At 49.9% G+C, this 21993-nt stretch overlaps 1 protein-coding gene across 1 annotated transcript; it reads left to right on the forward strand.

Annotated features, from left to right (window-relative positions):
- The first annotated feature begins 657 nt into the window (after window positions 1-657).
- On the forward strand, window positions 658-6112 carry MCHR1 (melanin concentrating hormone receptor 1). The gene is made up of 4 exons (XM_038756643.1): window positions 658-714; window positions 830-955; window positions 1211-1382; window positions 3956-6112. The coding sequence occupies exons 1-4, from the start codon at window positions 700-702 to the stop codon at window positions 4933-4935; spliced, it is 1293 nt and encodes a 430-aa protein (XP_038612571.1). The 5' UTR covers window positions 658-699; the 3' UTR covers window positions 4936-6112.
- The last annotated feature ends 15881 nt before the right edge of the window (window positions 6113-21993 follow it).

Genomic DNA, 21993 nt, shown 5'->3' on the forward strand with positions numbered 1-21993 from the left:
TATTACATCATAATATTATTACACAATTATTATGTCAGAATGAGAAGCCACACGGTCTAGAGAAGCAGTGTGGCTCAGTGGAAAGAGCCCGGGCTTTGGAGTCAGAGGTCATGGGTTCAAATCCCAGCTCCGCCAATCGTCACTTAACTTCTCTCTGCCTCAGTTACCTCATCTGTAAAATGGGGATGAAGACTGTCAGCCCCCCCCGTGGGACCTGATCACCTTGTAATCTCCCCAGCGCTTAGAACAGTGCTTTGCACATAGTAAGCGCTTAATAAATGCCATCATTATTATTACTATTATTATTATTAGTGGAAAGAGCATGACCCTGGGAGTCAGAAGGTCCTGGATTCTAATCCAGATTCCACCACTTGTCTGCTATGGTGACCTGGGGCAGGTCACTTCACTTCTCTGGGCCTCAGCTACCTCATCTGTAAAAAGGCACGGGGACCGTGTCCAAAAGGACCGGCTTGTATCTACCCCAGCGCTTAGTACAGTGCCTAACAAGCGACAAGGCCTCTCCCTTCCCCAAGCAACTGCCCTCATCACCTCCTGGAATTCTGGGGTTTTCCTGTGAGGTTTCCCCACCGAGTGCTTCCCGGCTTGCTTATGAAAGATGATTCCAGCCAAGAAGAAACACGATGGGGAGAGGAAGGGACCCAACTGCATCGAGATCCTCGACTGAGTCCCAGCTCCTGCATGCGACACTACCAGGTGACCAATCCTCCTCAAGCCTCGGGATGCCATGCCTTGTGCCAGCTCTGTTCTCCGGGCGGGCAAGGAGGAGGGGGGCAAGACAGCCGGCTCGCCTCTCCCCTTTCCTCTGCAGGCGAACTCCGGCCAACTCCGAGAGAGAGCAGGACCATCCTGCTGGAGAAACGGGAGTCCCAGGGGCCCCTGGAAAAATGGAAAAGCTGACCCTGCCATCTGGAAGGATGGAATTCCTTCAGTGCCGGTAGAGAGTGGGCCCCCTCCTCCCGGGGCCTCTGCGGGGGCTACAGCCAACAGAAGCTGCAGGCCCGGGAGAGAAAAGGTTAATGTGCATCTTCCCGTGAATGTGAATTTGTGTAGGTGATGTCAGAGACAGGCGGTGGAGAAGCAGGGCGAGCGAGGGACCAGTTTGGAAGTGGGGCTGTTGGGATGGGAAGGACCCCCGGCCTCTCATCCCAACCCTCCTCCTCTCCTCCTTCTCCTCGTCCTCCCTTGGAAGCAGGGGCCGGGGCCGCCCATCGCCCGGCCCAGCTGCCGCAGCAGCCTGCGTGGGAGGACAGCCACAGGCCAGAGGGAAGCCGGAGTCCCCATGGAGTTGGATGGAGGCCTCCTTCCCACCGGCTCCAATGACAGCAACACTTCCGACCCCTCGGACAACCTCACCCTGGGCCGTGAGTAGCCCCCCACCCACCCACAACCTGGCTTCAGCCTCCCCTTCCCCTCCCTGGAGTGGGGTGGACTGTGGGGGGCTGGATGTTCCCCCTCTTCGCCCCCCGGGAACCAATTTCCACAGCCAGGGAAACTTTCCGGGGGCTCCAAGCCGCCCCGACAGTTAGGGGGTCCCAAGCCCCCAGGGTGGGGAGGAAAGAGGGGTGCCAGGGGGGAGAAGAGGGATGGGGCAAGAGAAGGACGACAATCTGGGAAGAATAAGAAGAATTCTGGCATTTGTTCATTCATTCAATCGCATATATTGAGCGCTTACTGTGTGCAGAGCACCGTTAAGCGCTTCCTATGTGCCAGGCACTGTACTAAGCGTTGGGATGGATACAAGGAAAGCGGGTTGGACACAATCCCTCTCCTGCATAGGGCTCCCGGTTTTATCCCCCATTTGACAGATGAGGGCTTAGAGAAGCAGCGTGGCTCAATGGAAAGAACCCGGGCTTTGGAGTCAGAGGTCATGGGTTCGAATCCCAGCTCCTCCACATGTCTGCTGTGTGACCTTGGGCAAGTCACTTAACTTCTCTGAGCCTCAGTTACCTCATCTGCAAAATGGGGATTACGACCGTGAGCCCCCCGTGGGACAACCTGATCACCTTGTATCCCCCCCAGCGCTCAATACAGTGCTTTGCACATAGTAAGCGCTTAACAAATGCCATTATTATTATTACGAGGTCACTGAGGCCCAGAGAAGTGAAGTGACTTGCTCAAAGCCACACAGCAGACAAGTGGAAGAAGTGGAATTAGAACCCATGACCTTCTGATTCCCAGGCCCGGGCTCTAGCCACTAGACTATTCTCCCCCAGGTGTATCAGAGGCTGCGAGGACCTGGGGTCGGGGAGAAGCATCAGTCTGAGGGGCTTCAGGCTCAAGGATGGTGAGAAATGGTTCCCCCCCCAACAAAATCAGCCATAGGGGTCTCAAACACCAGCCCAGCCCCCAGGGGAATCTCCGGGAGAGGCTCCTCGAGGCGGCAGGAGGAGATTAACTTTCCCAGAGAAATTAGCCCACATAATATCTTTCAGAGCTAGCATCTCTGGAGGGTGAGGGGGAGGAAGGAAAGGAAAAAAGGTGGGGAGGGGGACCTTCTGGGGCTGGTGCATCTCTCTACTCAGCTTGGAGGTGGCAGGGTTGGGGGACACGACCCTGGAAGTGTTCTGAGCCAGAGACCCCAAGAGGGAAAGCGGGGATGGGGAGAGTTTGGCAAGAGCAAGGAAAGCAGCATGGCTTAGTGGAAAGGAGCCCGAGCTTTGGAGTCAGAGGTCATGGGTTCAAATCCCAGCTCCACCACTTGTCAGCTGTGTGACTTTGGGCAAATGACTTCACTTCTCTGGGCCTCAGTTCCCTCATCTGTGAAAAGGGGAAGAAGACTGTGAGCCCCCCGTGGGGCAACCTGATCACCTTGTAACCTCCCCAGCGCTTAGAACAGTGCTCTGCACATAGTAAGTGCTTAATAATTGTCATCATCATTTAAGCCCAGCAGCCAGACAGCGGCCCCCACCCCCGTCATTGCCAACCTAGTCCATCTAGGACCGAACGGACCGGCCTTTAGAACCGGGGCTGGGGAGGAGGGAGTGCAGCTACCCTGATGGGCTGCAGGGGCTGGCCCCCCATGGACCCATGTGGATAATCGAGAGGCTCTTTGGAGAAATTCCCAGGGTAGGAAGGGAGGGGGCCGCGGCCCCCACTTCTGAAATCTGATGGAGTTCAGAGGAGGTTCTGGCGAGGTCGGTGCGGGATGGGTGAGTAGCCTGTGGAGGGAAGCTGACGGCTCTGTTGGTGGGGGCACAGAGACTAGAATGGCAAGGAGAGGTGCCAGGCCAGGCTGGGGCAAAACCCTTGTGGGGATGACTGGTGAGCTTGTCTGCTTATCCTGTATCTAGGAAGAGCCTTAAAAAGTGTCTGGTCATCTCTCTCTTTCTCTTTCTTTTGGTATTGAGCACTTACTGTGTGCCAGGCACTGTACTAAGCACTGGAGTAGATACAAGGTAATCAGGTTGGACAAAGTCCCTGTCCCACATAGGACTCACGTCTTAATCATCATCATCATCAATTGTATTTATTGAGTGCTTACTGTGTGCAGAGCACTGTACTAAGCGCTTGGGAAGTACAAGTTGGCAACATATAGAGACAGTCCCTACCCAACAGTGGGCTCACAGTCTAAAAGGGGGAGACAGAGAACAAAACCAAACATACTAATAAAATAAATAGAATAGATATGTACAAGTAAAATAAATAAATAGAGTAATAAATATGTACAAACATATATACAGGTGCTGTGGGGAAGGGAAGAAGGTAAGATGGGGGGGAATCCCCATTTTACAGTTGAGAAAACTGAAGGACAGAGAAGTGAAGCGACTTGCCCAAGGTTACCCAGAAGACACCTGGCAGAGCCAGGATTTGAACCCAGGTCCTTCTGATCCCAGGCCCGTACCCCTTCCAGTAGGCCAAGCTGCGCTCTCTCTCTCTCGCTCTCTCTCTCCCTCCCTCCCTCCCTATTTCTCTCTCTCTCACCCTCTGTCCCCAGTGCCACCACTGCGCCCGCGGAGGGTCTCTTACGTGACCATCATCATGCCCTCGGTGTTCGGCATCATCTGCCTGCTGGGCATCGTCGGGAACTCCATGGTCATCTTCACCGTGGTGAAGAAGTCCAAGTTTCACCGGTGCAGCAACGTCCCCGACATCTTCATCATCAACCTGTCGGTCGTGGACCTGCTGTTCCTGCTGGGGATGCCCTTCCTGATCCACCAGCTCATGGGCAACGGCGTCTGGCACTTTGGCGAGACCATGTGCACCCTCATCACCGCCATGGACGCCAACAGCCAGTTCACCAGCACCTACATCCTCACCGCGATGGCCATCGACCGCTACCTGGCCACCGTCCACCCCATCTCCTCCACCAGGTTCAGGAAGCCGTCGGTGGCCACCTCGGTGATCTGCCTCCTGTGGGCGCTCTCCTTCGTCAGCATCACCCCCGTGTGGCTCTACGCCAGGCTCATTCCCTTCCCCGGCGGCACCTGGGGCTGCGGCATGAGCTTGCCCAACCCGGAGACCGACCTTTACTGGTTCACCCTCTACCAGTTCTTCCTGGCCTTCGCCCTGCCCTTCACGGTCATCACGGCCGCCTACGCCCGCATCCTGCAGCGGATGACCTCGACGGTGGCCCCCGCCTCCCAGCGCAGCGTCCGGCTGCGGGCCAAGAGGGTGACCCGCACGGCCATCGCCATCTGCCTGGTCTTCTTCGTCTGCTGGGCCCCGTACTACGTGCTGCAGCTGACCCAGCTGTCCGACAGCCGGCCCACGCTCACCTTCTACTACCTGTACAACGCCGCCATCAGCCTGGGCTACGCCAACAGCTGCCTCAACCCCTTCGTCTACATCGTCCTCTGCGAGACCTTCCGCAAACGCCTGGTCCTCTCCGTCAAGCCGGCCGCCCCCGGGCAGCTCAGGCCGGTGAGTGCCACCCGCACGGCGGCGGACGAGAGGACAGACAGCAAAGGTTCCTGACCTCAGGAGGGGCCCGGGGGAGGGCTCCGGGGACCACCCACCTTGGAGAAGTCACACCGTGCTGAGAAGGATTCGGAGGGCAGCCTTAGCGAGGATGAGAGCTTGCAGGAGGGAACTGAAAGAGGAGGAGGAGGAGGGAGGTGAGGGATTTCAATGCCTACGCTGCGTTTCTGGGACCTGGCTCCAGACCCCGGGATTGGGGGGTTTGAGCATTATAATGTACACTGCACCTGCGGAAGAGAGGCCACTCAAAAGGGAGGCCGGAGGGCTGGTGGGCAGGGGGAAGGGTTGGGGAAAAGCTAATGAAGAGCAATGGAAAGAGATTGAACAACTCAAGCCTAGTCGGAGGCCTAAATGCCCCAAATCGTTGGATGGTTGGACAGAATTTTCCCCGAAGAAAGGGGTGGGAGGCCCACGTCTGAGGAGATTTGAAATCCAGATGGGGCCGAAGCCCAGTTCCGACAAGGTCGGGCTCCACCGTGCCCAGCCTGGGGCTCCGGGCCCGGGAGGGGCCTTTTCCCTCTCTCTGCCAGGATCCCCTGGGTAGCCTTTCTCCTAAACGGTGGGGAATAAGCAGGAAAGCATCAAGCACGCCGGCTCCCTGCATTCTGCATGCCGCTTCCGTCTGCTCCCCTCTCCCGGGAGCCAATGAATCCCCACATCCCACCTCCCCGTGCCTCTGCGGGGAAGGGCAAAGCCGCTCAAAGGCTGTGGTCAAGGAGGAGACCCAACCTGGGGTCTGGGCTTTAGTGTGGATACCCAGAACTGAGAAAACAGGGCCCTGAGCTTTGGCTATTCCCTCGGGGAGGCGGGGTGCCCTTGAGGGGTTGGAGCCCCAGGCTGCCGTTCAAGGGGGGGAAAGAACACAAGGCCCCTTTGCGCCCCGAGAGGCATCACATTTGACGCTGGACTTGCGTCAGGAATCCTGATCTGCCCGGCAGCAGTTTCCCATCTTCCCATCTGCTTCCCAGCCCCCTTCCCTGCCAGGTGTTGAGGCGAGGCTTACTGACCCCGTGGGCGGAGTTCGGGGATGGGGAGGACTTGCTTCATGGGCCCCTGGGGCTGGATCCAGTTAGACTCTGGGAGGCAGGAATGGGCCTTTCCGGGAATGCTGCCCACAGGGGTCAGGAGGATGGTGGGGGTGCGAAGGACAGGAGGGAAGAGGAGGAGGTGGAGAAGGAGGAGAGAGGGAAGAAGAGGAGGAGGGGGAGAAGAGTGGGAGGCGGGCCATGCTGTACATAGTGTATATTACTCCTAAGATGAGCAGTGGCTCAGCGGCGGTGGCCCCTGCCGCCACGACCACAAAGTGTTGTTGAATTTCCCAGGACATGTCATTAAAACGCACTTGTACCTGCAGGTTCCATGTCCCTTCTCATTCATTGCGCCGCTTTACTGTAGGGTGGCAGCAGGGAGGGAAGGAGGGACTGGGATTGCCCTGGGGGTGGTCCCACTTCTCCCGCCCAGGGAGGCCAGCCAGGCGGCACTCGGCCGGAAGAGCTTGGGTTGGACTGAAGCGCTTCGGGCCCTAGAACTTCTGTGATGCTTTTTTGGGGGCGGGTAGGAGGTGGCCTCCCAAATCTCCAACTTCTCCCATCTCTTGGCCCTGGACTCTTCCTGGCAAGGCGCCTGCAGATGAACTCAGTTGGGATTACAGACTTTTCTTGCCGGGTTTTATTTTCCCAGTAAACCCGGGCTGCGGAGAGGGTAGGACTTTCCTATTGCCTTCAGAACATCTTTTATGGACCCAATACTGACTCATGGCAATTTTAAGTCACCCCTGGACCTACTTATTACTTACTGAGCCCTGACAGCACTGGCAAATGAAACAGTGTGGCCTAGTGTAAGCCTAGAGTATGAGCCTGGGGGTAAAAAGGACCTGAATTCTAATCCCAACTGTGCCACTTGCCCATTGTGTCCAAGTCACTTACTCCTCTGGGCCTCAGTTACCTTATCTGGAAAATGAAGATTAAGACTGGGAGCCCACGGTGGGACAGGACTGTGTCCAGCCCCATTTGCTCATATTCCCCACAGCACCTGTATATATGTATATATGTTTGTACATATTTATTACTCTATTTATTTTACTTGTACATATCTATCCTATTTATTTTATTTTGTTAGTATGTTTGGTTTTGTTCTCTGTCTCCCCCTTTTAGACTGTGAGCCCAGTGTTGGGTAGGGACTGTCTCTATATGTTGCCAATTTGTACTTCCCAAGCGCTTAGTACAGTGCTCTGCACATAGTAAGCGCTCAATAAATACGATTGATGATGATATTCGCCCCAGCACTTAGTACAGTGCCACAATTCTAGTTATTATCAAATAGTATTTAATAACCACTTATGTGTAAAACACTGTGCCAATCCAATCAGATCCGATTTCCTGTTCCACCCCGGGTACATTCTAAGAGGAAGAACAGTGACTTTAGCCTCATTTTAGAGATGAGGAAGCTGAGGCACAGGGAGGCTAAGTGACTTGCCCAGCATCACACAGCAGGTCAGCGCAGAGCTAAGATGCAATCTGGGGTCCTCTGAATCCTAGATGGAGCAGAACCAAAATAGGAAGGAGGGACAGGGCTGGAAAATCATTAGGTAATCCGGCTCCAGTTAAGCATCTCCTGGCAGGAGAGCAGGTGGTGGGAAGCTCAGTTTGAGGGACCGAAGCTGCTTCTACTACCACCTGCTGCTCTTGCGTCCCTTTCCTGGCTTCTGGTGACTTCTCATTTGCCTCATCCCCTCAAAGTTTCCTTCACAGCCAAGGCCCCGGTCAGGGCAGAACTCACAGTTTGAATGTTGGAAGTAGTCACTGACCAGTTCTCCCTTCCAGGAACTGGCCCATTGGGCTTTTCCTGGCATCGAGGGGGAACAGTCCAGCCTGGGGAGGGCTAGATAATATTATTATTATTAATAATAATAATAATAATAGATAATAATATAATAATAATAGTAATGTTTGATAATAATAATAATAATAATGGTACTTGTTAAGCGCTCACTATGTGCAAAGCACTGTTCTAAGCACTGGGGATAATAATGATAATAATAATGGTATTTATTAAGCGCTTACTATGTGCAAAGCACTGTTCTAAGCACTGGAGATAATAATAATAATAATGGTATTTATTAAGTGCTTACTATGTGCAAAGCACTGTTCTAAGCACTGGGGATGTTACAAGGTGATCAGGTTGTCCCACGGGAGGCTCACAGTTTTAATCCCCATTTTACAGATGTAACTGAGGCCCAGAGAAGCGAAGTGACTTGCCCAAAGTCACACAGCTGACAGCTGGCGGAGCCGGGATTTGAACCCATGACCTCTGATTCCAAAGCCCGGGCATTTTCCACTGAGCCACGCTGCTTCTCTAAGTGTTTGATAAGCACTTACTATGTGCCAGGCACCGTACTGAGCACTGGACTAGATATAAGATAATTGGGTTGGACACAGTCCCTAGCCCACACAGAGCTCTGTCTTAATCCCCATTTTCCAGATGAGGTAACTGAAGCCTGGAGAAGTAAAATGACTTGCCTAAGGTCACCCAGCATACATGTGGCAAAGCCAGGATTAGAACCTAGGTCCTTCCGACTTCCAAGCCTGTGCCCTAGCCACTAAATAATAATAATAATGGCATCTATTAAGTGCTTACTATGTGCAAAGCACTGTTCTAAACGCTGGACCACACTGCTTCTCAGGCAGGGAAGATGGCAGGGAAGGAGTCTGACTGGAGAGGCTCAGAGGAGGCTTCTTGCTCTCCGTAGGAGAGCAGTCTTCAAGACTCCGCAGTCTTCTAGACTGTGAGCCCACTGTTGGGTAGGGGCCGTCTCTATATGTTGCCAACCTGTACTTCCCAAGCGCTTAGTACAGTGCTCTGCACACAGTAAGCGCTCAATAAATACAATTGATTGATTGATTGATTAAAGCAATCGGTCTTCCTCGGTGACCACGGCCTTGAACTGAGAGGACACCTGCTCCCCCGGTGAACAGGCGACTTTGAGGCCCGAAGCTCTGCCTTGCGTGCAGCCCGGCTCGCCCGGCTCTTATTAAGGAGCAGGCTGGAAAATCAATCCCAACTTCTTCTGATCGATAAGGGCCTGTCGCACTGACAGCCCGGACTTGGAGGACCAATCGACACTCGGTTCCTCTGGCTCGGCTACCCCATCCCCTAACAACCGCTCCTAATCACCGCTAGCAACAGCCTCCCTCTTTCATTCATTCATTCAATCGTATTTATTGAGCGCTTAACTGTGTGCAGAGCACCGTACTAAGCGCTTGGAAAGTACAAGTTGGCAACATATAGAGACGGTCCCTACCCAACAACGGGCTGTCTCCCAGTCAACGGAAAACAGATTCCTGTGGCACATTTGCAGGCCGATTGGCAGGCGGGTTTTACCTCTGACTGTCCCCGCTCCTGCTGGTTTGAACAAGGGCCCCTGGCTGGCTGCCCACGCACAGACGCTTTTAACATTTTGCGTCCGTTTTTTTCTGCTTCTCAGCTACAAACTACAGAGAGAACCTCCGCACTAAGGGAAGGAAACCTGAAAACTAATATGGGATCGCCAGTGGGTTAGCCGAAGACTTCTTGATAATAATAATAATAATAATGATGGCATTTGTAAAGCGCTTACTATGTGCAAAGCACTGTTCTAAGCGCTGGGGAGGATACAAGATGATCAGGTTGTCCCACTTGGGGCTCACAGTCTTAATCCCCATTTTACAGATGAGGTAACTTCTTGATGTTCACCCTAGCCTTAGCCCCACAACTCTTAAGTGCGTATCTTTAAATTATATAGTATTTATATTAATGTCTGTCTCCCCCTCTAGACTATCTTTAAATTATATAGCATTTATTTATGTTAATGTCTGTCTCCCCCTCTAGACTATCTTTAAATTATATAGTATTTATTTATATTAATGTCTGTCTCCCCCTCTAGACTATCTTTAAATTATATAGTATTTATTTATATTAATGTCTGTCTCCCCCTCAAGCGCGCTGTGGGCAGGAACGTTTTTACCAGCTCTGTTGTACTTTCCCAAATGCTTAGTCCGGTGCTTTGCGCACAGCAGTGGCTCAGTAAAACATTTTGGTTATCCCCGTTTTACAGCTGAGGAAACCGAGGTACAAGGAGGTTAAGAGACTTGCTCAACATCATGCAGGAGGATTGTACAGGAGTTGGGACTGGAGCCCAGCTTTCCTAACTGTCAGGTTTGTGCTCTTTTCATGAGGCAGTGCTGCTTCTCTTGACACCAGCTTGCGTGACAGTTCTTGAGAAGCAGCCTGGCTCAGTGGAAAGAGCACGGGCTTTGGAGTCAGAGGTCATGGGTTCAAATCCTGGCTCTGCCACTTGTCAGCTGTGTGACTCTGGGCAAGTCACTTCACTTCTCTGTGCCTCAGTGACCTTATCTGTAAAATGGGGATTAAGACTGTGAGCCCCACGTGGGACAACCTGATCACCTTGTAACCCCCCCAGCGCTTAGAACAGTGCTTTGCACATAGTAAGCGCTTAATAAATGCCATCATTATTATTAGTGGTAGTAGTAGGTGACACCTTGGTGGCTCATGGATTTTTGAAACTCGACTTTCACTCCCCTTCTCTTCCCCGTACCCCTTCTTGGTGAGGGGCACCGGCGGGCTGGTGGAATGGAAATAGCTAGTGGGCACTTTATACCTGGTCTGGGTGGTCTAGTGGATGGAGCATGGGCGTGGAAGTCAAAAGGACCTGCGTTTTTGTGGGGGTTTTTTGATGGCATTTGTTAAGCGCTTACTTTATGCAAAGCACTGTTCTAAGCACTGGGGAAGATACAAGGTGATTAAGTTGTCCCACGTGGGGCTCACAGTCTTAATCCCCATTTTACAGATGAGGGACCTGAGGCCCAGAGAAGTGAAGTGACTTGCCCCAAGTCACACAGCTGACAAGTGGCGGAGCCGGGATTTGAACCCATGACCTCTGACTCCCAAGCCCAGGCTCTTTCCACTGAAACACACTGCTTCTCTAATCCCAGCTCCTCCACAGGTCTGCCGTGTGACTTTGGGCAAGTCACTTCACTTTTCTGGGCCTCAGTTCCCTCATCTGTACAATGGGGATTAAGACTGTCAGCCCTATGTGGGACAGGGGCTCTGTCCAACCTGCTTAACTTGTATCTAGCCTGGTGTTTTGGCACATATTAAGCGCTTATGAAGTACAATAAGAATAATAATAATAATGAGATCGTACTTGAGAGAGGGAGGATGTTGGGAGAACGCCCGGCCCCAAATGCCAGGTTCTGCATATTTCTGAAGAAGGTTCCGTCTGATGTCGCTGCATCTCATTGTGCAGATTGTAATGCGCTTCCATTAATTCTGGGGCAACAAGGCAGTGCTTGGAAAAGCAGTGTGGCTCAGTGGAAAGAGCCTGGGCTTTGGAGTCAGAGGTCATGGGTTCAAATCCCAGCTCCACCAATTGTCAGCTGTGTGACTTTGGGCAAGTCACTTCACTTCTCTGGGCCTGTTACCTCATCTGTAAAATGGGGATGAAGACTGTGAGCCCCCCGTGGGACAACCTGATCACCTTGTAACCTCCCCAGCGCTTAGAACAGTGCTTTGCACAGAGTAAGTGCTTAACAAAAACCATTATAAAAGCATGGCGCTGAGATAGCAGCTCTGTCAATCAATCAAGTGTATTTATTGAGCACATACTGTGAGCAAAGCACTGTACTAAGCGTTTGGGAGAGTCCAAAGCAAGAGAGTTAGGAGACACGAACTGATGGTCTAGAGGGGGAGACAGACATTAATATAAATAAATAAGTTATAATAGGTAATTGAAAGATACATACCTAAGTAATAATAATAATAATGGCATTTGTTAAGCGCTTACTATGTGCAAACAAGCATACAAGGTGATCACGTTGTCCCACAGTCTTAATTCCCCATTTTACGGATGAGGTAACTGAGGCACAGAGAAGTGAAGTGACTTGCCCAAAGTCACACAGCTGACAATTGGCAGAGCCAGGATTTGAACCCATGACCTCTGACTCCAAAGCCCGGGCTCTTTCCACTTAACCCGCTGCTTCTTTAAGTACTATGGGGCTGAGGAAAGGGTGGAAAAGGGGTGCAAATTGAAGTTCAGCTGTCCAAATCCTGTTTTCAGAGAAGGGCAATCAATCAATCAATCAATCGTATTTATTGAGCGCTTACTGTGTGCAGAGCACTGTACTAAGCGCTTGGGAAGGGCAGGGACTCTTTGGCATCAGTTGAATCTAAGGACCACCCCGGGGGGCAGGGGAATCTGGGGAAGGAGGCCGGGGGGGTCACAAAGGCGTGAGAGGTGTACATTGTGTGTGGGACAGGGCCTGTGTCCGACCTGATTGTATAATTTCTACCCCAGCGTTTAATACAGTGCTTGGCATACAGAGAAGCAGCGTGGCTCAGCGGAAAAAGCACAGGCTTTGGAGTCAGAGGTCATGGGTTCAAATCCCGCCTCTGCCAATTGTCAGCTGTGTGATTTTGGGCAAGTCACTTCTCTGTGCCTCAGTTACCTCATCTGTAAAATGGGGATTAAGATGGTGAGCCCCATGTGGGACAATCTGATCACCGTGTTACCCCCCAGTGCTTAGAACAGTGCTTTGCTCATAGAAGCGCTTAACAAATACCATTATTATTATTATATAGTGAGTGCTAAATGAATATCGGTTATTATTATTAGGGCAGGTGCATTCAACTCCCAGCTGTACCTGCCATCTGGAGTATTTATTCCAGATACAAGCCAGGCCATGCTTCTTCCATACTTCAGGGCGATCCCTGCCCCAGGAAGCAGGCGAGAGCAGGTAGGCAATCTTTTGAGGGTATTAATTAAGTACATACTATGTGCCAGGCACTGCCCTAAATGCTGGAGTAGATACAAGCTAATTAAGTAAGACACAGCCTGTGTCCCACATGGGGCTCACAGTCTTAATCCCTGTTTTACAGATGAGGCAACTGAGGCCCAGAGAAGTTAAGTGACACTTGCCCAAAGCCACATAGCGGGCAATTGGCAGTCAGGATTAGAACCCAGGTCCTCCTGACCCCCGGGCCCTGCTCTATCCACTAGGTCTTGCTGCAGGAGACAAGAAGACATAATAAAACTAATAAGGATGGTATTTGTTAAGTGCTTATTATGTGCAAAGCACTATTCTAAGCGCTGGGCGGATGCAAGGTGATCAGGTTGTCCCATGGGGGGCTCACAGGCTTCATCCCCATTTTACAGATGAGGTAACTGAGGCCCAGAGAAGTTAAGTGACTTGCCCAAAGTCACATAGCGGGCAATTGGCAGTCAGGATTAGAACCCAGGTCCTCCTGACCCCCGGGCCCTGCTCTATCCACTAGGTCTTGCTGCAGGAGACAAGAAGACATAATAATACTAATAAGGATGGTATTTGTTAAGTGCTTATTATGTGCAAAGCACTATTCTAAGCGCTGGGGGGATGCAAGGTGATCAGGTTGTCCCATGGGGGGCTCACAGGCTTCATCCCCATTTTACAGATGAGGTAACTGAGGCCCAGAGAAGTTAAGTGACTTGCCCAAAGTCACATAGCGGGCAATTGGCCATCAGGATTAGAACCCAGGTCCTCCTGACTCCCGGGCCCTGCTCTATCCACTAGGTCTTGCTGCAGGAGACAAGAAGACATAATAATACTAATAAGGATGGTATTTGTTAAGTGCTTATTATGTGAAAAGCACTATTCTAAGCGCTGGGGGGATACAAGGTGATCAGGTTGTCCCACGGGGGGCTCACAGGCTTCATCCCCATTTTACAGATGAGGGAACTGAGGCCCAGAGAAGTGAAGTGACTTGCCCAAAGTCACATAGCGGGCAATTAGCCGTCAGGATTAGAACCCATGTCCTCCTGACTCCCGGGCCCTGCTCTATCCACTAGGTCTTGCTGCAGGAGACAAGAAGACATAATAATACTAATAAGGATGGTATTTGTTAAGTGCTTATTATGTGCAAAGCACTATTCTAAGTGCTGGGGGGGATACAAGGTGATCAGGTTGTCCCACGGGGGGCTCACAGGCTTAATCCCCATTTTGCAGATGAGAGAACTGAGGCACAGAGAAGTGGCTTGCCCAAAGTCACACAGCTGACAATTGGAGAACCCATGACCTCTGACTTCAAAGCCCATGCTCTTTCCACTGAGCCACGCTGCTTCTCTACATCCCTTCAGAGGAGGCGACTGAGAAGCTCCCCTCTATGGCTCCACCCTTGATTAATCCTCATGTTTGCTAATTCCATTGCTTTTTTACTCTCCCAATCAATCAGTCAGTCAATCAGTGGGATTTATTGAGTGCTCACTATGTGCAGCGCGCTACTAAGCACTTGGTTTCCCCCCACCCCTTGGTACAAACCTCCGTCCCTCTGGCAGAGCTCTCTGCCGCAGATCGGTTCCAAGCAGAAACTGCCTTTTGACCTGAGAAAAAGGTGCAGAGCAAATGAGTGACTTCAGAATAGTCTTGGAGGGAAATAAAGATGAGCCCTGCCAGGTGCGGACGGAAGAAAGGCAAGAAATCTCATCGGCGGGAGAATTGTGTTGCTACAGCAACAAGCTTTACCTCCAGAGTCAGCTCATTACATGGCTTTTGAATTGGATTTTCCTGTGTGTGTACAGTCGGTAGAATTGTTTCCCTCACCCACCTCTCAAGGGGATGTGATTACCCCAAGATTGCGTACTCGCCTTCGAGCACGCGGCGTAGTGGAAAGACCAAGGGCCTGAGGGTCAGAGGACCTGGGTTCATCATCATCATCATCATCAATCGTATTTATTGAGCGCTTACTGTGTGCAGAACACTGTACTAAGCGCTTGGGAAGTCCAAGTTGGCAACATATAGAGACAGTCCCTACCCAACAGTGGGCTCACAGTCTAAGAGGGGGAGAGAGAGAACAAAACCAAACATACTAACAAAATAAATAGAATAGATATGTACAAGTAAAATAAATAAATAGAGTAATAAATATGTACAAACATATATACATATATACAGGTGCTGTGGGGAAGGGAAGGAGGTAAGATGGGGGGATGGAGAGGGGGACGAGGGAGAGAGGAAGGAAGGGAAGCGGCGTAGTGGAAAGAGCAAGGGCCTGGGGTCAGAGGACCTGGGTTCTAACCTGGGCTCTGCCAAATCCTTGCTGTGTGACCCTGGGCACTTGACTTCTCCGGGCCTCAGTTTCCTCAGCTGTAAAATGGAGATTCAATACCTGTATTCTCTCCTACTTAGACTGTGAGCCCACTCACTTGACTGGGCACTTGACTTCTCCGAGCCTCAGTTTCCTCAGCTGTAAAATGGAGATTCAATACCTGTTCTCTCTCCTACTTAGACTGTGAGCCCCGTGTGGGGCGGGGACTGTGTCTGACCTCATTAACCTGTGCTTGGAAATGTGTTTGATACAAAACAACCATTAAAAAAAAACCTTTCTCGCCTTTTCCTGCTGGATGCCTGATCTGCCTGAGCAGATAAACTTCTGGGGAGAGACCAGTGAGCATCAGATTCCCAGGCCAACTGACAGGAGGACGGAAGGGCAATCGGCCTCGGCCTCCGTCAGGGGAGGAACTAATGCACACTGGCTGCTGACTCTATCCATTCAGACAAATCTCATAGAGCCTCTGGAGCCTGCAGGGACTCACGAACAATCAATCAATCAATCAATCATATTTATTGAGCGCTTACTATGTGCAGAGCACTGTACTAAGCGCTTGGGAAGTACAAATTGGCAACATATAGAGACAGTCCCTACCCAACCTTGGGCTCACAGTCTAAAAGGGGGAGACAGAGAAAAAAAAAAAAAACCAAACATACTAACAAAATAAAATAAATAAGGTCTACAGCCTTTTTTTTTTTTAAATCAATTGTATTTGTTAAGCACTTACTATGTGCCAGGCACTGCACTAAGCCCTGGAGTAGATACAAGCTAATCAGGTCGGGCACAGTCCCCCCATCTTACCTCCTTCCCTTCCCCACAGCACCTGTATATATGTATATATGTTTGTACATATTTATTGCTCTATTTATTTATTTATTTTACTTGTACATATCTATTCTATTTATTTTATTTTGTTAGTATGTTTGGTGTTGTTCTCTGTCTCCCCCTTTTAGACTGTGAGCCCACTGTTGGGTAGGGACTGTCTCTATATGTTGCCAACTTGTACTTCCCAAGTGCTTAGTACAGTGCTCTGCGCACAGTAAGTGCTCAATAAATATGATTGATTGATTGATTGATTACAGGTGAGGTAACCGAGGCACAGAGAAGCAAAGTGACTTGTTCACCTGTATATATATATATATATATATATATATATTTATTTTACTTGTACATATTTATTTTATATTCTTAATATGTTTTGTTTTGTTGTCTGTCTCCCCCTTCTAGACTGTGAGCCCGCTGTTGGGTAGGGACCGTCTCTAGATGTTGTCAGGTTGTACTTCCCAAGCGCTTAGTACAGTGCTCTGCACACTGTAAGCGCTCAATAAATACAATTGAATGAATGAATGAATGAAAGTGGCAGAGCCAGGATTGGAACCCAGGTGACGCTGACTCCCAGGCCTGTGGGCTATCCACAGGGGAAGGAGGAAAGAGAGGGAGGGAACATTAAGAGAAAGGCATTCCTAAATCAGGGAATGTCTCTATATGTTGCCAATTTGTACTTCCCAATCGCTTAATACAGTGCTCTGCACACAGTAAGCGCTCAATAAATACGATACATTGATTGATCCTAAATGGCCAGCTAAGGGAACCAAGCGAGGAGCCTGCCATGCAGCCAGAAGGAAGCCCTCATAACTGTTCCAGGGTGACAGAGTGTAAGCTTGTTGTGGGCAGGGAATGTTTCTGTTTCTTGTTATATTGTACTCTCCCAAGCACTTAGTCGAAGCAGCGTGGCTCAGTGAAAAGAGCCCGGGCTTTGGAGTCAGAGGTCATGGGTTCAAATCCCACCTCTGCCACTTGTCAGCTGTGTGACTTTGGGCAAGTCACTTCACTTCTCTGGGCCTCAGTTACCTCATCTGGAAAATGGGGATGAAGACTGTAAGCCCCACGTGGGACAACCTGATCACTTTGTAACCACCCCAGAGCTTAGAACAGTGCTTTGTACATAGTAAGCGTTTAATAAGTGCCATCATTATTAGTAGTAGTAGTACAGTACAGTGCTTTGCACACAGTAAGTGCTCAAAAAATATGATTGAATGAATGAATGAATGAGTGAGTGTGGGACAGAGGGGCCACCCCACTGCATGGTTTGGACGTTCCCTCCGGGATTCCCTCCAGGAGGGGGACATGCTAGACTGGTACTCCTCTATCAATCAATCATATTTATTTATTGAGCGCTTACTGTGTGCAGAGCACTGTACTAAGCGCTTGGGAAGTAGAAGTTGGCAACATATAGAGACAGTCCCTACCCAACAGCGGGCTCACAGTCTAAAAGGGGGAGACAGAGAACAAAACCAAACATACTAACAAAATAAAATAAATAGAATAGATATGTACAAGTAAAATAAATAAATAAATAAATGGAGTAATAAATATGTACAAACATATATACATATATACAGGTGCTGTGGGGAAGGGAAGAAGTAAGATGAGGGGGATGGAGAGGGGCTCCTCCAAAGAGAAGAGCCAGGGACGGTGCCTCAGTGGGGCCAGACCCCGCTGAGTCCCCTCAAGCACCTCCCTCATCGGCTCTAGACTGTAAGCTTATTGAGGGCAGGGAACCTGTCCATTAATTTAGCTCTCTCTCCTACGCTTAGTACAGTGCTTTGCACACAGCAAGCGCTCAATCAGTACGATTGACTGACACGCTGCAAGGCCGTGTTGATTGACGGGCACCAGAGAAGCATTTCTGTAGCCTTCCCCAGGTGCCCAATGCCCCAGGTCTTGGGGCAGGGAGCAAACAGACACATGGGGAAGAGGGAGGGAGGGAGGGCTAAAATCAATCAATCAATCAATCGCATTTATTGAGCGCTTACTGTGTGCAGAGCACTGTACTAAGCGCTTGGGAAGTACAAGTTGGCAACATATAGAGACAGTCCCTACCCAACAGTGGGCTCACAGTCTAAAAGGGGAGACAGAGAACAAAACCAAACGTATTAACAAAATAAAATAAATAGAATAGATATGTACAAGTAAAATAAATAAATAGAGTAATAAATATGTACAAGCATATATACAGGTGCTGTGGGGAAGGGAAGGAGGTAAGATAGGGGGAAAATCTCCACTCCCTTAAGGTTTCAGGCTTTCAGTCCCTTTACATTCATGAGGAGAAGCAGCGTGGCTCAGTGGAAAGAGTCAGAGGTCATGGGTTCGTATTCCAACTCCGCCACATGTCTGCTCTGTGACCTTGGGCAAGTCACTTCACCTCTCTGGACCTCAGTTCCCTCATTTGTAAAACGGGGATTAAGACTGTGAGCCTCCCGTGGGACAACCTGATCACCTTGTAACCTCCCCAGCTCTTAGAATAGTGCTTTGCCTGTAGTAAGCGCTTAATAAATGCCATTATTATTGTTATTATTATTATTACAGTGCTCTGCACACAGTAAGCGCTCAATAAATACGACTGAATGAATGAATGAATGAATGAAGTCACACTGCTTCCCTGAACGTCTACTCTGCCTCTCCACCCAGCCCTGCCTGCCCTGTTGAGTTTCATTGCTTCTCCGAACTGAATCGGACCCAACGGGCCTTAGGCGGATGAAATAAGAGGTCTAATATTGCTCTTTTCTCTCCTATTCCATCTACCCCTTGCATCCTATTTAATTTCATTCTGCTGAAGCTGGAGAGAGAGTTTTTATTGGTATGTTTCATCTGCCAGCCTAAATTTCCAGATTGGTGGTAATCTTCCTCATAACAATAATAATAATAATGATGGCATTTGTTAAACACTTACTATGTGCAGAGCACTGTACTAAGTGCTGGGGGGGGATACAAGGTGATCAGGTTGTCCCACGTGGGGCTCACGGTCTAGAAGGGGAGACAGAGAACAAAACAAAACATGTTAACAAAATAAAATAAATAGAATAGATATGTACAAGTAAAATAAATAGAGTAATAAATACTTACAAACATATGTACATATATGCAGGTGCTGTGGGGAAGGGAAGGAGGTAAGGCGGGAGGGTGGAGAGGGGGAGGAGGAGGAGGAGAGGAAGGAGGGGGCTGAGTGTGGGAAGGCCTCCTGGAGGAGGTGAGCTCTCAGTAGGGCCTTGAAGGGAGGAAGAGAGCTAGCTTGGCAGATGGGCAGAGGGAGGGCATTCCGGGCCAGGGAGAGGACGTGGGCCGGGGGTTGATGGCGGGACAGGCGAGAGCGAGGTACGGTGAGGAGATTAGCGGCGGAGGAGCGGAGGGTGCGGGCTGGGCTGGAGAAGGAGAGAAGGGAGGGGAGGTAGGAGGGGGCGAGGGGATGGATGGATGGACAGCCTGGAAGCCCAGGGTGAGGAGTTTCTGCCTGATGCGCAGGCAGGGACCGTGTCTGCCAAATCTGTTAGACTGTCAGACTGTACTCTTCCAAGTGCTTAGTACAGTCCTCTGCCCACAGTAATTCTGCAATAAACTGATTGGTTGATTGATGAATAGCAAGGACAGCCAGTTGCAGGATGGTTGTGGGATACATGGCAGAGTTGTAGGGAAAAAGGAAGCTGACCAGGGATTGCCAGAGATTGCCGGTGGCCAGCGTGGCCTAGAGGGAAAGAGCATTCATTCATTCATTCAATCGTATTTATTGAGCGCTTACTGTGTGCAGAGCACTGTACTAAGCACTTGGGAAGTACATGTTGGCAACAAATAGAGATGGTCCCTACCCAACAGTGGGCTCACAGTCTAGAAGGGGGAGACAGAGAACAAAACAAAACATATTAACAAAGTAAAATAAATAAATAGAATAGGTACAAGTAAAATAGAGTAATAAATACATACAAACATATATACATATATGTACATGTATATATATATATTTATATTATATTTATATATATTCAGATGACCTGGGTTCTCAATCTGACTCTGCCATATACCTCCCAGGTGACCTTGGCCAAGTCACTTCTCTCCTCTGTGCCTTCAGAATAATAATAATAATGATGATGGCATTTATTAAGCACTTCTTATGTGCAAAGCACTGTTCTAAGTGCTGGGGAGGTTACAAGGTGATGAGGTTGTCCCACTGGGGGCTCACAGTCTTCATCCCTATTTTACAGATGAGGGAACTGAAGCACAGAGAAGTGAAGTGTCTTGCCCAAAGTCACACAGCTGACAAGTGGCAGAGCCGGGATTTGAACCCATGACCTCTGACTCCAAAGCCCGGGCTCTTTCCACTGAGCCACACTGCTTCTCAGAAGGCCCCACACGGGATGCACAGGTTAAGAGACCGTGAGCCCACTGTTGGGTAGGGACTGTCTCTACATGTCCAAGACTGAACTCCTTTTCTTCCCTCCCAAACCCTGCCCTCTCCCTGACTTTCCCATCTCTGTTGACGGCACTACCATCCTTCCCGTCTCACAAGCCCGCAACCTTGGTGTCATCCTCGACTCCGCTCTCTCATTCACCCCTCACATCCAAGCCGTCACCAAAACCTGCCGGTCTCAGCTCCGCAACATTGCCAAGATCCGCCCTTTCCTCTCCATCCAAACCGCTACCCTGCTAATTCAAGCTCTCATCCTATCCCGTTTGGACTACTGCACTAGCCTTCTCTCTGATCTCCCATCCTCGTGTCTCTCTCCACTTCAATCCATACTTCATGCTGCTGCCCGGATTATCTTTGTCCAGAAACGCTCTGGACATATCACTCCCCTCCTCAAAAACCTCCAATGGCTACCGATCAATCTGCGCATCAGGCAGAAACTCCTCACCCTGGGCTTCAAGGCTGTCCATCACCTCGCCCCCTCCTACCTCACCTCCCTTCTCTCCTTCTACTGCCCAGCCCGCACCCTCCGCTCCTCCACCACTAATCTCCTCACTGTACCTCGCTCTCGCCTGTCCCGCCATCGACCCCCGGCCCACGTCATCCCCCGGGCCTGGAATGCCCTCCCTCTGCCCATCCGCCAAGCTAGCTCTCTTCCTCCCTTCGAGGCCCTACTGAGAGCTCACCTCCTCCAGGAGGCCTTCCCACACTGAGCCCCTTCCTCCCTCTCCCCCTCGTCCCCCTCTCCATCCCCCCATCTTACCTCCTTCCCTTCCCCACAGCACCTGTATATATGTATATATGTTTGTACATATTTATTACTCTATTTATTTATTTATTTTCCTTGTGCATATCTATTCTATTTATTTTATTTTGTTAGTATGTTTGGTTTTGTTCTCTGTCTCCCCCTCTTAGACTGTGAGCTCACTGTTGGGTAGGGACTGTCTCTATATGTTGCCAACTTGTACTTCCCAAGCGCTTAGTACAGTGCTCTGCACACAATAAGCGCTCAATAAGTACGATTGATTGATTGATTGATTGATGTTGCCAACTTTACTTCCCAAGCGCTTAGTACAGTGCTCTGCACACAGTAAGCGCTCAATAAATGCGATTGAATGAATGAAAAGAGGGAGGGAGAAAAGGCGTTTTCTCCCCATCGATCAATCAGTGGTTTTTATCAGTTATCTCTGTATGCAGAGCACCGGACTATTTGCTTGGGGGAGCGCTATTCAATAAAGATGGTAGACCCGATCCCTGCCTTCAAGGAGCTTACAGTCCAGCTGAGAAAACTGAAGCACAGTGAGGTGACTTACCCAAAATTGCAGAGCAGATAGGTAGCCCCCTCCTTCCTCTCCCCCTCGTCCCCCTCTCCATCCCCACCGTCTTACCTCCTTCCCTTCCCCACAGCACCTGTATATATGTATATATGTTTGTACGGATTTATTAATCTATTTATTTATTTTACTTGTACATATCTATTCTATTTATTTTACTTTGTTAATCTGTTTGGTTTTGTTCTCTGTCTCCCCCTTTTAGACTGTGAGCCCACTGTTGGGTAGGGACTGTCTCTATATGTTGCCAACTTATACTTCCCAAACGCTTAGTACAGTGCTCTGCACACAGTAAGCGCTCAATAAATATGATTGATTGATTGATTGATTGATTGATTAGCCGAGCCA

The sequence above is a fragment of the Tachyglossus aculeatus genome, chromosome 14 (assembly GCF_015852505.1).
Source record: "Tachyglossus aculeatus isolate mTacAcu1 chromosome 14, mTacAcu1.pri, whole genome shotgun sequence".
Classification (NCBI taxonomy): domain Eukaryota; kingdom Metazoa; phylum Chordata; class Mammalia; order Monotremata; family Tachyglossidae; genus Tachyglossus; species Tachyglossus aculeatus.

What these genes read in the sequence shown, in the direction of transcription:
- MCHR1 (XM_038756643.1), top strand. An exon ending in ATGGAATTCCTTCAGTGCCG is followed by an intron (nt 956 to 1,210) that starts GTAGAGAGTGGG and finishes CTCCCTTGGAAG; the next exon opens with CAGGGGCCGGGGCCGCCCAT. An exon ending in GGACAACCTCACCCTGGGCC is followed by an intron (nt 1,383 to 3,955) that starts GTGAGTAGCCCC and finishes CTCTGTCCCCAG; the next exon opens with TGCCACCACTGCGCCCGCGG.